The sequence below is a fragment of the Elgaria multicarinata genome, chromosome 11, assembly GCF_023053635.1.
Source record: "Elgaria multicarinata webbii isolate HBS135686 ecotype San Diego chromosome 11, rElgMul1.1.pri, whole genome shotgun sequence".
Lineage (NCBI taxonomy): Eukaryota > Metazoa > Chordata > Lepidosauria > Squamata > Anguidae > Elgaria > Elgaria multicarinata.
The window spans coordinates 37,154,793-37,170,897 of NC_086181.1; the positions used below are offsets into that span (position 1 = coordinate 37,154,793).

Below are 16,105 nucleotides of genomic sequence, written 5' to 3' on the forward strand. Positions count from 1 at the left end.
GCCACATTCATGAGGAGATGAACTCACTGCATCTCTGACACCCTTTGGTGGAAAATCTCTATCTCCCAATCGTTGGTGCAGATGCAATGCCAGTGGAGAACTGATGACTGGTTTCGGGAATTCTGGCTGACTAGTCCTCATGCCCTTGTTCGTGGAAGGCCTCTTCATAGCCTGGCCCAAAGTGTCTTCCCCTTTGCCGTTGCCACTGACCTCATCCTCTTCCTCAGACTGAGAAGGGGTGGAGTCAGAATGGGAGGTGGGGCAGACGGAGGGCTCCCTTTCTTCTTCAGACAGCGCCAGGAGTCTTTTCTCTGTCAGCTGAACATAGAAAGGAAGGGGGAGGGGTAGAAAAATGACCTCCACGTTGCAGAATGGCTATGGGAAAAGCTTTGCTAGTGTTGGCCCTCAGCCATGTCAGGATGTGCAGGATTTGGCCTTTTGAGCACATTGCTAATGCCACTATGTGGGCAGTTGCAGTGAAGTGGCAAAAGTGGAAGGCTGTGCACGGCAGGCAGTGCACAATGCCCCCCCATGCCATTTGACTGTCATTTCCTGTTTCCAGTTAAACGTGTCCAATTGGGTGGTCACCAATGCTAGGCAAACACAGCTAGCGCTATTGAGATAAGGGTTAGAGCAGGGGTGCAGAACCTGAGGGCCATGGACTAAATCCAGCCCACCTGGAGTCCCCAGATGGCCATCCCCCCTTTCTTTGGCTCCACCCTAACCTTGATGGGTAGATGGTTTCCAGCTTTGCATGAGTTTTCCTCCATTCTAAAAAGCTTGAAATTCCTCTCCTAGGGCTTAGTTAAGACACTAAGAGCTTTAAGCTAAAATATGCTGGTGATTTTTGGTATTATGGCCCTACCCATCTGACCTTTGGCCCTGCCCATTTTGCCTTCAGCCACGCCCACAAATGAAAGGCATTCCTCCAAAATGGAACCCAGACTGTAGGCTGAAAGAGGTTCAACACCTCTGGGTTAGAGCAACTCCTATTTTCATCAAGGGCTTGCCAATCAAACGGTGGCTTCCAAATGGGATCAGGAAATGAGGACTGTATGCCACCCTTTGCCCTGGCCAGCATGTAACGGCAACCTAAACCGATGAGTTGGCATGCACAAATGCAGCGTGCCCGCCTCTTCTGCTTTAGTACACAACCCCAAATTGGCTCCTTCGTAGGTTGTGCAGCATGACGTGTGAACCCGGACGGCTAGGTCGTTTAGAGGCTAAACAACCCAGCGGCTAACCCGTGAATTATTGTTGGGCTAACTGCTGGGTTGTTCAGCCACTAAACAACCCAGCATCCCAGGTCTGGATCTCACGCTGCACAACCTCCAAGTTGATCATGGGTTGTCGCTAATGTATCGTGCTCACGTGGGAAGAAGTGGTGGGAAAACACCGGAAGATGGAGGATGGTGATGTCTGGACCTCCTGTACAATTCCACGAATGAGGCATGGTGATGGTACCCTTCAAGCCTTGCCTGGAAGCATCCCTTGACACCAATTTGATCCCCCTGTCTTGATTCCCCCACCACAGATCTCATTCTCTGCATTATACCTGGTTCGGTGTTAAGTTGAGTTCCTCCGCCAGTTCCTCCGCCAGATCCAGGGGATCCCGGCTTTTCTCGGGAGACAGCAAGTCAGCCATAAATTGCGGATGTATGACGGCTTCGACCTGCCAGGGAGAGAAAATGTCGGGGTTTGCAGTTATTGACCTGCGCTGAAAGGGAGCAAAGTTCCTCACACCTGAGACCCTCGCCCACCCCCTTGTTAGAAGTCATTAATTTTCCCTCATTCAGTAATGCAGCCAGTGAGGTGCAGGCTGCACCCGGGAGGCATCTGTCAGTCTCCAACCAGCATGCCAACAAGTGGTTCTGCAGCCAAGAAGGAGCAGGGCTTGTGCTACTGTAGAAGGAGGCAGACACAAACGACAGGGTTTGGGGCTTAGACTGGAAAGACCTGAGTTTCAGGCCTGGGATGCCCACCCTGCATCTACCACCACAAACGGCAGCTTCGTGTTCGTCTCCCCCAACGCAGCATCCAGAAGCGTTGGCCCATATATGGCAACACGGAGCACCACGTTCCCCGCCTCCTCTCTCCAGTCTCCACCCCTAGTGGGGCCAAAGATGTGGCCAAGAGGCTGGGTTATACAGAGTGCCATGCTCATCAAGTCCTACTGGATGTCACAGAGGAGGAGCAAATGGTACTGCTGATGGTTTGACAGAGGAGGAATGTTTAGCATCATGTGCATTTTGAGGGGCATCAAATCCTGGCTTAGCTACGAAGTACCCAGGGAAATGCATGGAAAGTTGCTTGCCGGGGTTAGCTTAATTTAGCTGACAGGGTTGAGGTGAGGCTACGATGGGCTCTCCCCCCTCCCACGCCACACTCCCTGCCTCCTCCCTCTCCCATGTGGCCTATCCTTGCAGGGAGGGCAGGATTAAAATAAGAATAAAAATATCTTCTAAAGTCATAGATCCCAACTACAAAGTTGAAACTATCTAAGAGCCAGTGTGATGTAGCGGCTAGAGCGTTGGACTGGGAGTCGAGAGATCTGGGTTCTAGTCCCCACTCGGCCATGGGAGCTCACTGGGTGATTTTGGGCCAGCCACAGAATCTCAGCCCAGCCTATCTCACAGGGTGGTTGTTGCGAGGATAAAATGGAGAGGAGGAGGATTATGTGCGCTGCATTGGGTTCCTTGGAGGAAAAAAGGCAGGATATAAATGAAATAAATACATACATACATACATACATAAAATAAACTTCTTGCGACTTTCCATCAAGGGATTCTGGATATGGTAGTTTTGTGAGAGTGCTGAGAATTCCCTGGCAACTTTTAGGACAATGGGGTAAGACCATAAGAACCTAAGAAGTGCCCTGATGCTGGATCAGACCGAGGGTCCATCTAGTCCAGCGCTCTGTTCACTCAGTGGCCAACCAGCCATCGGCCAGAGACCAACAAGCAGGACACTGTGAAACAGCACCCTCCCAACCATGTTCCCCAGCAACTGGTAAGGGCACAGAAATCTTAAGAGCAGCATTTCCCCAGCATTCCTGACAATTGTTCATGCCAGCTGAGAAGGGTGAAAGTCCAAAACTTCTGGAGTACACCAGGTTGGAGAAGGCCATCTCAGAGCCAGGCTTTGTGAAGGCTCTGAGATGGCCTTCTCCAACCTCGTTGTGGCCTCCAGATGTTCTGGACTTCCATCAAGGAGGATACTCAGGGAGAAGCTGCCACAAGCTTTTCAGTTCCCTCTGGCACCGTGAAACAATTCACACTCCTGTCCCCTGGTGGGTGCTCTTGTTACCTTACAGACAAACTCTTCATCGTCGCACAACTGATCAATATACTGGAGCAAGGCAGGGTCCGGGAATACCCCATCCTCCTGGCCTTGTGGGCCTCTGCACACCCCTGGCTCTTTTTTCTCGTCCTCGTCTTCCTCCCAGCTCGTGTCAAGGCCTTCCATGATCTCAGCGTACTGGTGCACTGCCTCAGCAGGGATCTCCCGAGGTGCTCCCAGGGCGGAAGCACTGGGTGGACGCCGCTGGCGACGGCGGGGTTGGCGGCTCTTGGAGGCCGACTTCTTGGGGATGTAAACTTGAGGGAAGACAGGGGAGCGGGGAGTCAGTGCCAACAGAGTTCATGCATACATGCACACTGTGGCCAGACCTAGAGGAAACTGAATAGGGCGTTCCCTAAGGGCAGCAGCTAGATTTGAGGTGGATTCCTGCATTGAACAGGGGGTTGGACTCAATGGCCTTATAGGCCCCTTCCAACTCTACTATTCTATGATTAGGAGTCCCCAGCCTTTTGGGGTCAGTGAGCTCTTTTGGAACTTTGTGGGAGTATTGTGGGCACTCTCGCAAAATGGTGCCGAAGGGGGGGTGCGGTGGGGCTTGGCCATTCACAAAATGGCTGTCATGGTGGGTGTGGCTCCTCACTAAACAATCATTTTCCTGAAGGAAAACTGGTGAGTCTAAAAGAAAAGAAACTTGTCTGAGGATCTAAATACAAGGCTGAGTTCCAAAATACAAATCTTATGACCCCACAATTTTCTGCTCCAATATCCATTTCACTGAAGGCCAACTGATGAGGCTCAGAGATGAATAACTTGATTGGGGAACCAACTTGGCATATCTTGGTGGTCAAGTGTCCTACGTTACACAGGATGGCCGTCTGTTCTGGAGAGCTGGCAGAGGACAGTCCTCTATTTGAAAATGTCCTCTGTTTGATGGGGCTGTCCAGTCCAGGCCTGGTATGAAGTTTAAGGTCCAGAAGGAAGGAGAGCAGGGAAAGGCCTTGAAGTTGCCCATCAAGAATTAGCACCTGGACAGCAGACTGAGCAGCAGGCATACTGGTCACCTCTCAATTTACTCCACTATGGTGAGATGTATTTGTATTTAAATAATAATTATTATTTATATTTGAATGACAGCAATTTATTTATTTATTTTATTTTTATTTTATTTATTACATTTCTATACCGCCCAATAGCTGAAGCTCTCTGGGCGGTTCACAAAAATTAAAACCATAGTAAGACAACCAACAAGTTAAAATTACTTTGCACCTAGATGTACACATTTGCATGTGCAAATGTTATGCACATCTTTGTCTTATTTTGTCCTCTCTCTTGGTGATGTGCAAGTGGCCACCACCTTACCTGCCCCCAGGGTGGCAAATGTCTTGAGTTATCCTTGCCACATAGTGGCACAACCTTAAGCCTGTGATTAAATGCAGACTCCATGGATTCAACACCAGCCACTTTTCTCTTTCTCGACCCTCCATTTTTGCTTTGTTTACCATCTGCCTGATGGTGAAATCCAAAGTTTGCCCCCGAACTTGTGACCTTTGAGTTGGCCTAAGAAAGGCATGGCCCTCATAAGGATTTTGAAATGTAGGGAGGAAAGGATATGAGCTCATTCACAAATTGGGTACCGGTTACCCATCCTGCCCTCTAGATGGCTCTTCCTATTGGCCCTTGGTTGCTGTGAGCAGGTAAAGCATTGGCTCAAGCCGCAAGGAATTGTGAGAAGACACTACCTTGCTGTTGCCCAGACTCAGGGGCAGGGGATGTAGGCAGCTTGGCAGGTTTGGAGGCCTGGAACTGGGAGCAGTTGGCCAACAGCTTCATCTTTTGGATCTGTTGTTCTTCTTCTGCCTCAAACTCCGTGAACCTGAGAAAGACAAATATGGGGGGGGGGGATGAGGTTAACTAAGTATGGGGCAACCCTCTCCCCCACCCCATCCTGCCCTGACACACATGTGACACCTATTGGAGTGATACCAAAAAGGTGTGTCAGGGGGAGGGCTAGCTCTCACTTTTCTGCCATTTCGTAGAAGATCATGCGCTCAAAGTTGCTGCTGTGCTCCCACTCTTGCACGGCACGGGGAACCCCATCCTCCAGGGTCATGTCAGGACGAAGACGGGCCAGCGACCGGAGGACTGGGCTGTAGAGGGGGCAGGACGTGATGTCATGTCAACAAAGCTTCCTAATTCAGAACTGCGGCTTCACTAAGAACACCACTCCCTCCCACGATATTCATGACCCTCCTTCACCCCCACAATGCCTCTTGACCATCACAACTCCTACTATGCCTTCTCCAACCTTACTGAAGCTCCACAGCCTCACCTGGCAGCATGGCTCAGTGGTTAAAGCGGTCTAGCAGAGGGCCAGTTTACAGAATTACAGAAAGGGAGCAACCCAAAGAGAAAAGACAAAAGAGGTGGTGACCCTCAAACACAATGCCAAGGAAAAGTGAAACAATAACCACGACTATAAATACTAGTGTGTTGGCTTGAACACTTTCAACACACACTTTTGCCACTGAAACCTGTGCAACTGTAACCCCCCTGACAAGAGTTTTTTGAGAAAAGCATTGGGAAACTTAATAACCAGGTCTTTTGGGCACCTGTTTGGGAGCTCACCTTTTGCTTTTCAATTGCTTTAATGAGCAGAATGAAATGGTAAAAACATTTTCCCCCTGGACTGTCCCACTTAAGTTTGCAAGAACAGGGCTGCATGTTAAATTATAATGCTTTCCTATGAAACAAAACACTCCCTGCTCCTTGATATGTTATGTTTCTGTACACAACAATGATTAATGTAGGGGTAAGCAACTTATGGCCCTCCAGATGTTCTTTTCCTACAACACCCACCAGCCCTGGCCAGCATAGCCCAAAGGCAGGAAGATGGGACTTGTAAGGCAAAACATCTGGAGGATCAGAAATTGCCCACCTCTGGGTTAGTAGTCACCTGTTTTCTTGTTTTTGGCATGTGTCTTGGTGTGTTGTCGTTGTTTTGCATTAAAGGAGCATTTACACATGTACGCTCACACCTGTTCCTCCAATCTCAAGTGGTCCAGTCCAGGAAAGTCTTTGTCACTTGATTCTGATTGTGGATGCGTGAGTTGAAATCTCAGCTCAACCACTTTCCCCGGGCATAAAATGGGAATCACCATGAGTAGGGTGACCCTATGAAAAGGAGGACAGGGCTCCTGTAGCTTTAATTTCAGCAGGTGTCATTTGTATGCATGCAGCACCTAGTGAAATTGCCTCTTCATCACAACAGTGAAAGTTGCAGGAGCCCTGTCCTCTTTTGTATCTGCTTAACTGTGAGGATTAGTGTCCAGTTTTCATCACAGATTTCAGACTTCACAAAGAGAAATACGAGATTCAGAACTCCCGAAATCCTTACTCTGGGTGAAGAGTTAACTCATTTTGCTATGCTCAGGGCCATCGGCCATTTTGAATGTGCTCAATTCAGCACTTTTTGAAATACTGGGTGTGTGGTTTTGTTTTCCTCCCATTTCAGCTTTCAGTGTCCTAGTTGAGGTAACCAAACATTGGCTAATCTCCCTTGATCCTATCTCATAACCTGTATCTTCCTGTTATCTCAATTCTAGGTCAACCTTGTCTCCCAACCTATGGTCCTAGCCACCAAGACCCTCACATGAAAAAACAGGCAAGAGCTTCAGCGTCAGGTGTGGTAGGGAAATGGTGCCTGGCCAGGGCCTTGTAGCGTTGCCAGCGCCGGTAATTCTCATACACCCCCTTGGAGGTGCAGGCAAAGGAGGCGTCACTGGGAGGGGCCCCTCGGGCTGATAGGACAGTCTCTGGCACTCTTGGTTTCCTACCACCCGGGTCCTCGCCAGCTTTGGTCAGCAAAACCGTCCGGACGCTGGGACCTACAGGCCCATCCCGGCGTTGAGTGGCCCAGCCCAGCGGCATCCCTGCCAGAAAGAAAGTCTGTGTACAGGGCATTTCCTCGGCCCCTCCCACCATGGGTCCTTCTCGTTTCAACTTGATGATCAACTTGCTTCCGGGGGCATCAGCTGAGGTCACCAGTAGAGCAGCCCCAGGGAAGGCAGGCAAGAGCAGCGAGGGGGCATTGGAGGTGCAGGATTGGAGCGCAGGGCCCGGGGTGTGGGCCTGGGAGGCCATGGCCCCTATGGGAGAAGGGTTCTGAAGCAAAGAGAGCTCTTCAAAGGAACTGGGCGCCTGTCTCTGTGAAGTCCTGTCGTAAGAGTGTTGGCGGAAATGGATGAGAAACAGGGTCTTCTGGGAAATTCACCACGCTGCCATTCGGTTTCCAAGAAGATCTGGCATTGTTGACACCACTCTAGGCACGAGGGTTGAATGTTAACAGTTCCGGAACTTGGACACCTCGGGGGTTCCAATAACGGGGAGGACGTTGAAGTTCTACCTGCAACCCTGATATTAATCCTACAGGTTACTTCTGTTTCTGAGCATCAGGACCTGTCAGGAGAGTTAATGGACTGACCGGTAAGAGGTCCCTAGCTGCCTCTTCCCAGAAGGAGCAGATATTCCACTCCATCTTGACATTACCTCCAACTAAAGTTGGTACCCTTTCTATTTGTACCTGCTCCTGGGTCTTTAACAACAGCTTGATCTGCAGAAGAGGTCATAATGATCTCTATGCTTTGAGATCCTTAGTTATTGGATGGATTAGAATAAACCAATCAATCAATCAACAGTATCCTGATGATGTCGCCATATCAAGGTACTGTTATAAGGCAGAAGAGCAAGCCAAGGCATTTTTTCTGGGTTGGTTGGCAATCCTACCTCTAATTGTCAAGACATTTGAAAACTCTCAGTCACAGGAAATCCTATTAGCATTGGCACACATCAGGTATACATACCTTTCCTAACACACCTCCCTAGAAATGAGGCCAGAGGTGACACGTGCCCCAAATAAAATAGCAAGGATTGGGCTAAGGTAGCTGTTTGTGAGGTACCACTTGACCTGTGTTGTCTGTTTTGACATTGGGCAGTTGATGCAGGTACAGTGGTACCCCACTTGAGGGCAACAAGCATCTACACTACAAGTTTAACCCAGTTTGAAACTGTTTAACTGTCATGGCTTCTCCAATGGAACTTTGGGAAATGTAGTTTTGTGAAGATATGAGAAGAGATATCTGTCAGATGTGTCCTGCTCCCAGGTCACAACCTAAGAATTGAGGGTTAGTGTATGATCAGACTTGACCAAAGTTTGACCCGGACAATTTATGTGTGTGTGTCCAGTTTTATTCTTTAGGTCTTTGTACACACCAGATATCTCACTTAGAAAAAAAACAAAAAAAACAGGGTTGCACGGTTAGCAACATAGCTGCAGCATTTACTACCCATGATAGCTTCTCTATCAAAAGTGAGGCAGATGTCAATCACAGAGAGGACGTCTTTAGCTGGAATTTCAATAATGGAACTCCCTCCTCAAGGAGTCCGTCAGGTATAAGTATCAGCAAGGTCTTGTCTGCTACCAATGTTGTTATCTTTTAGGCACCAAGCAAAACCTCTCTTTTTAATTTACCCAACCATTTTAAGTACCGTTCTTTGAACTTGATTTATTTGCCTTTTTATCTGTTAGATTTTAAGAATTGTTTTCATTTTACTGTTGGTTAGTTTGTCCTGTTCTGTTTTGAAGTAGGTCGGACTTGGTCTTTTATATTGGTCCTGTTCAGATAACACGCTAAGCCAAGGTGGTTAAGCATTTTCAGCTAAATATTATGGCTTAGCATGTCATATGAACCATTCCTAACCATGGTGGCTACATAACCATGGTTAAAACACGCTCACTAACGATTTGTTGCAAAAAGGTTAGCAGCCTAACCATGGCTTAGCATGTCATCTGAACAAGCCCATTGTTGTTAACCATCCTGGAATGCAGGGCTAGCACCTGCACCTGGTATCTTTGGACTGCTGCCTTGGCACCTGAACCCCGCCCAGGGCCCACTATTGACCCCTTTAATAATAATAATAATAATAATAATAATAATAATAATAATATGCTCTGCCTGGCTCTCCAAACAGCACTGAGCAGCTGAGCTTAGCTGCCATTTTAATTTTCCACAGGGCCTCCAAAACCCTAGCATCATTCTAGGGTATTGTGGGAAATTTAAATGGCAGTTAAATCCAGTCACTGCATGCTGCCACCCAGTAAACCCTCCATGGTTCACCAATAAAAGAGAGAGCATAGCAGAGGTTCTCTGGATAGAAATTTATCAATTAATATCCTAATTTAAATATAAATACAGTACATCTCACCATAGTGCGGAAGAGGTGACCTGTGTGCCTTGCTCATTCTGGTGCTGTTGATGGGAAATGTCAAGGCCAAATTCTCCCTTCCTTCATCTTTAACCCAGGCTTGGACTTTTCAGCCTTTCAAATAAAAGATCTTCAAAACGGAGGAAAGAAGACTGTTCCATAAAAGAAGACATCCTAGCACTGGAGCTGTCCCTGCTGGAGTCAATGTTAATGAAGGTTGCGTGGAAATATTGTAAATTAAAAAATAACAATGATGGGAAAGGAGAATCCTTAAATGTACAGATGCATTAGCAGTGCTGCTCCTTACAATGTGCAACTTAGACAGCTCTTTTGTGTTAAAGTTTAATATGGCTGAACTAAGGAGTGTGTGTGTCTGTGTGTGTGTGTTTGCCACCTAGCTAGTTTCTGTTTCTAGGTTGCAATTACTTGGGAGTAATGGAGTCAGTGGAACTCACTTCTGGGTAGACATGAATAGGATCGCACAATTATCCTTTTAAAGTTATTATTTGAAAGGGATCACAACAACAAACATTTTGTTGAGCATCGCTGCAGGCCATCGTTTCTGTACCTGTAGGCAGTACTGTAAACGTTCTGGATATAAGGCACAGTACATATGTCTGTTCATGACATCTTTGCTAGCTTGTTTGATTTTCTTTTCATTTTCATTTTCCCATCTTTCTGCATCCACTGTCCCAGGCAATAAGCTGTGTTAACTGAAAAACATGATCTCAGTGAATTTGCACATATATGACAAGGGGTGATTTTACCTCTTCTATTCTAAGATAAACCAATTAAGCCTTTCGGATCTACACTACTGCTTTAAAGCACTTTAAAGAGCTTTATAACAGTTTTGACAACTGTATATGGAGTGTGTTCTGGGCCCCAACAGTTGTCAAAACTGTTATAAAGTGCTTTAAAGCAGTAGTGTAGATCCTGATGACTGTTTAATGCAGACTTCCAGAACCTGGTGCCCGCAAGTTGTTTTGGACTACAACTCTCACCATGCCTGAATATTTGCCATGTTGGCCTGGGCTAATGGGAGTTGCAGGCCAAAACATCTGGAGGGTACCAGGTTGGGGAAGACTGCTTTATTGCACAGCAGCTGTGCTTCACTTAGACAGCAATTGTATTTTCCTGGCTCGGCCTTACCATGAGCATGTGTATCATTTGCTTCAGGACATGGCTTATACTACCTCTAGTCCTTGTGGGGGAAAGAAGAAGAAGAAAGAAATGTTGTTTTTTAATTAAATATTTGGACTTCTTTAAAGGCTGACCAATAATAATAATAATAATAATAATAATAATAATAATAATAATAATAATAATAATAATAATAGTCAACCAGTCTTATTTAAAATGGCCACTTTAGCTTAAACACTAAAAGAAAAAAAGATATGTCAGCTAGGACCTAAATGCTGAATGGTGTGGCATGTAATAGCTGAAGATGCAGCATTTCAACAGGTGAATCCCACCTCCCCCGTCCCTATAAGACACCGCAACTGTAGACTTGGTGGAGCTGAGGAACTACAATTCCCAGAATACATTGGGAAGAGAGGGTTACAACTCTCAAGCCTGCGCTGCGCCTTGAGCGTCCCCTAGCGAGTGAGCCCTGAGCTTTGATGCTGGAAGACTACAACTCCCAGAAGGCTCAGTTTCCTCTAAGCTCATTTATTGGAGGATTAAGGGCCTCCATTGTTCAGGAAGTGATGAAGCTGGTGTACACGTGGGCTGCTTGGAAGCGCGAAGCTGGTTGATACAGCAAGTGGGGAAATCAATAAAGTTAAAATAATCCACGCTGTAGCAGCGTTGATCTGTGGGTGTACGCAGCAATGTTCCTGCAATACTATCTCAATGAGCAAGGAGACAGGGTTTACACCCTCAAGGTAAGGATATTAACCCCATGGCCTTTCAACCCCTTGTCTGAATTCTTGGTGTTCTCTCTCCTTTCTGGCGCCTTCATACAGATGTTGCTTTCTTCACCGCTTCTTATTTTCATATTTCGGCTAGTCTTGATGCACCCATATTTAGCTGCCTCTTATCCTCCTTCCTTGCTCTCTTCGTTGGGACAAAGGTGTAATCAGCTGTGGAGTCTCTGTCACTGAATAAACTGCCCAGAACTTAATGTTGAAATATGTTCAACTAGGCATCCCCACCACCTTATATTGATTAAAGATATATTTCTGGTACTCGTGGATCTGTGAGGTTGTGGAGGAAAAAGAGGTTAGAAACGTGCAAACAGTTTGGTGAAAACACATTAGAAAGGGAGGGGGTAGGGTGGCAGCTTGCACATTGCCTGAGAAGAGGAAATTCGTCATCGAAAAAGGACAAAAGGGGACACAGATTTGCATAACATGTGCATGTGTGTATTTAGAAATAACAGCTATTTAAGTACAAATACAATTCATCTCAGCATAGTAGAGAAGACTGACCAGGTGACCTATATGTCTGCTGCCTGTGTGGTAACTGTTGATGCACAACTTTACAGCGCTCTTCTTTGCTATCTGCCCTTATTGTTCTTTGACTTCAAACCGGACTTGGACTGGGCAGCCCATCAAATAGAGGACACCTTCAAATAGAGGACTGTCCTTTGACAGCTCCTTAAATAGAGGACTGGCCTAATCAGCAAGTGGGATGAGGGTTTCCCTTAGTGTTTGTCCTTTAACATCAAAAACAATAATAATAGCAAAGAACTTTGTGACATCTTAAAAAACTAACACATTTTGGTGTAAGCTTTCGTGGACACTGTCCATTCACAAGATGACTTAATGCGTCTGATCTTCTGGGGATGATGTATATGGAAGCTTATGCCAGAAATAAATTTGTTAGTCTTTCAGGTACCACAAGACTCTTTATGGGGTTTTGCTGCAACAGAATAACACGGCTACCCCTCTGGGGGGAAAAAAAGTTGTAGTCCCTTCCTAACAGGAGATTTAAATTCACAAAAGTGTGTGTTGAAGTGCAATTAAACAGCTAAATAAGTAATTGTGTGTTTATTTTCTAACTCTGGCCAGCCCCAATAGGAAAAGTAATCAATTCTGAAAGATGTTAGGTTTTGACTTAAGTAAAGCTTAAGAGAATACTTTTCTATTCGCCTTTGGTGGCCAAACTTGAAATAAAGATTATTTATGTAATATTAATCTTACTACATGATCCTGCTGTTCTTCTAAGGAACTCAAGGTTCTACCCTGCTCCCTATTTTTCCCCCTCACAGCAGTTTTGTGAGGTAGGGTATGTTGATAAATGATGACCGGTCCAAGTTCACTCAGTGACCTTCATGACTGTGTGGGGAACGGAACTCAGGTTTCACTACGGGTCCTATTTATTGATTTATTTACAAAATGTATAAATGGCTCTGTATCTTTAAAAACCCACGTTTCTTCAGCGGTGAACGTTAAAAGCAAAACACAAGTACAAAGTACAAAGAATAACATTCTTTAAAATCAAGTAATACCATGCAGGAAAAGCTTGTGTAAATAAAAACGTGTTTAGCGAACACAGCAATAAAAAGCACAGTTTTGGCATCTGCCTGACACCTACTGGCAGGGAATTCTGCAGAGAGGGAGCAGTGCACTGAATGGACTCTAAATGGACCTGTTCTGACTTTCTAAACATTACGCTAGACTGGCTGTTGAGATCAGATGGTATCCAAGGAGGATACACTTTATTGATGCAGGGATAACAGTAAAACATGGTGGGTGGGGTGGGGTGGGGGGTGGAGTTCCTCCTGAACTCAATAGAAGCCCTATAAGATCAGCAGGAATACTCAGGGGATTTGGAAAGGCTTTAATATCATGTCATCCTAGCATCTCTTAGCAAACACCCCCTCTCCCTTCCCAACTGCCAAAAGACAGGCCAGAATCCATGTCCCACCTGTTTTTAATCTGTCCCCGAGATAGTTTCATCAAAACATGGTGATATCTGAAGAAGCACTCCCTTATTTCCCAGTATCATATTGCCTTTATACAAATCTATGGTGCAACCACACTTAAGAGTACTGTTTCCAGTTCTGATCACCACACCTAAAAAAAAGATAGAGCTGGGAAAAGTACAGAAAAGGGCAACTAAAATGATCAAGGGGCTGGAACATCTCCCCTTCGAGGGAAAGTTACAACAGCTGGGATTGTTTAGCTTGGGGAAAAAAAGGAGGCCAAGGGGAGACATGATAGAGGGGTACAAAATTATGCATGGTGTGGAGAACGTGGATTTTTCTCCTTCTCCCATAATACTTGAACCCGGGGGCATCCCATGAAGCTGATTGGTGGGAGATTCAGGACAAATAAAACCAAGTACTTCACACAGCATATAATTAAAGTATGGAATTCACTACCACAAGATATAGTGATGGCCACCAATTTGGATGGCTTTAAAAGAAGGGGGTTGGATAATTTCCTGGAGGAGAAGGCTATCAATGGCTACTAGCACTGATGGCTACATGCTACCTCCAGTATCAGAGGCAGTAAGCCTATATGCACCAGGTGTTGGGGAATGTGGGTGGGAGGGTGCTGTTGCAATGTGTCCTGCTTTGTTGGTCCCTGGCTGACAGCTGGTTGGCCACTGTGCGAACAGAGTGCTGGACTAGATGGACTAATCCAGCATGGCACTTCTAATTTTCTTATTTAAGAATGAACCCATTATAACATGATCTTGTGCAGAGTTAGGTGCATCTAAGCTTGTTGGTAATTGGTGGGCTTTTAATGTATTGTGGGGCAAGTTCTGGATTTATGGGTGGGTATATGTTGGTGTGGAGAAGGGAGAGACTATGAATGAGGGAGATGTGGGCTCTCCCACACTATAGTCATTTAAGAGGCAGCTGGACAACCATCCATCAGGGATGCTTTAAGGTGGATTCCTGCATTGAACAGGAGCTTGGACTCAATGGCCTTATAGGCCCTTTCCAACTCTACTATTCTATGATGGGGATCATGAGGATCTTGAGTGGCTTTAGAATGGAATATTTGACTTACAGGTCTGGAATAGTATTTGTATTTGCTCACATATGGTTTTGCTTTTTCTTCCCTGCTTTGCAGAAGGTGGATCCCTCTGGTCAGCCGACATGTTCAGCCCATCCCGCCCGCTTCTCTCCAGATGACAAGTATTCCCGGCACCGGATCACCATCAAGAAACGATTTGGTGTCCTGATGACCCAGCAGCCTCGGCCTGTTGTATAAACTGTGCGCCCCTGATGCCAGCTGAAGCCAACACAACCATCAAAGCGAGATAAGCTTCTTCCAAAGCAGCCTTGAAGAAGCGGATGCAGAATAACAACAGCAACAGCAGATCTGCTTTCTTCATTCCACTTTAACCCTAAGACTTAGAGTGCTACTGTGATGTTTTGAAATTCATCTTAATTCCTTTTGTGCTCTGTGGAAGGGAGAAATACCTGCATTCTGCAAGAGAACTAAAAGTTTTTCTGTTCCACCTATTTGGCTGTGTAATTCTGGAGATAAAATGAAATTTCCGTTGTTAATTTCTTAACATGTGCGTGTTTGTGTAATTGTCAGAACAAGGAATCTGGAGAGAATGGTTTTAGTGAAGTGTTTGGTGACCTGGAGGGGATTACCAGTTTCTTTCCACTTCATGATAGCCATGATTTACAAGGATCCTATATAACGTTGAATACATAAACCCTGAACAAGATGTCAGTGGTTTTCTCATACCTTCACTTCATTACTGTCAGTTCTTTTCACTTTAAGGAAGTAACCGCTCTGTACTTCCTTTGGGGGCAACATGTAACTTAATTGATTTGCATTGGTGTAATCTGGGGGAGAGTGATTGCTTGAACTAAAAAGAGATCAAATACAAGTAACATGCCTAAGAGAAAATAATGATATTAATAACCATTGGGAGATAATAGGCCCTTATACAGCGTTCAATGCTTTTTGTCTAAGTCAGGCTTGCATATCTTGTGACCTACCAGACCAAATGGAGCTCAGTAACTGACAAGGCCTTGAGGAACCTAATTTTGCTCCCTGCCTGTGACTGCAAAAATAGATTATGAATCACCTGGCAGACCATGCTATAGGGCTGCTAGGCAAAGATAATCTTGGTGGGTTACAATTTTGTTCTTTTTAGGCTGTTAAATCTCATTTTCCTGCCCAAGCTGAGAATCCAACAAGGAGATCTTGCTCCCGTCTCCCTCTGTAGCATTAGACATCCCACTGAACCCCAAATTAGAGGATAGGACCCAGTTTTTTGGTTGAATATAAAAATCTTGGCAAAGAAACTTGTGGGGGTGTTGTTGCTAGAGCTCTGCAGAAAAGACATTTCAAAACCAGAGAGTGAGGTCAAGAATGGCTCTGTATCTGGAAGGCATCACCCCTAATATCTTCCCCATAGAGACTGATTAGATAGACGATTGAGTGGTCTCTAACATACACTGGAACATGTAAGTACATTGTAACTTGGGAGTGGGATTCTGGAAATATACATAAATTATTTTGATGAGCTCTCCTCCCTTATTGTTTACTTTGTGTCTTGCAGGGCTGGGCAAAGCTGGTAATAGGCCTGGGCCAGATAGGAAATGTAGGCCCTATTTCAAATTGCT

General features: G+C 45.7%; 1 protein-coding gene across 1 annotated transcript; it reads left to right on the plus strand.

The window, feature by feature from the left end:
• Positions 1 to 11,282: 11,282 nt before the first annotated feature.
• On the plus strand, positions 11,283 to 15,036 carry NOP10 (NOP10 ribonucleoprotein). The gene is made up of 2 exons (XM_063137507.1): positions 11,283 to 11,444; positions 14,589 to 15,036. The coding sequence occupies exons 1-2, from the start codon at positions 11,391 to 11,393 to the stop codon at positions 14,727 to 14,729; spliced, it is 195 nt and encodes a 64-aa protein (XP_062993577.1). The 5' UTR covers positions 11,283 to 11,390; the 3' UTR covers positions 14,730 to 15,036.
• Positions 15,037 to 16,105: the final 1,069 nt, after the last annotated feature.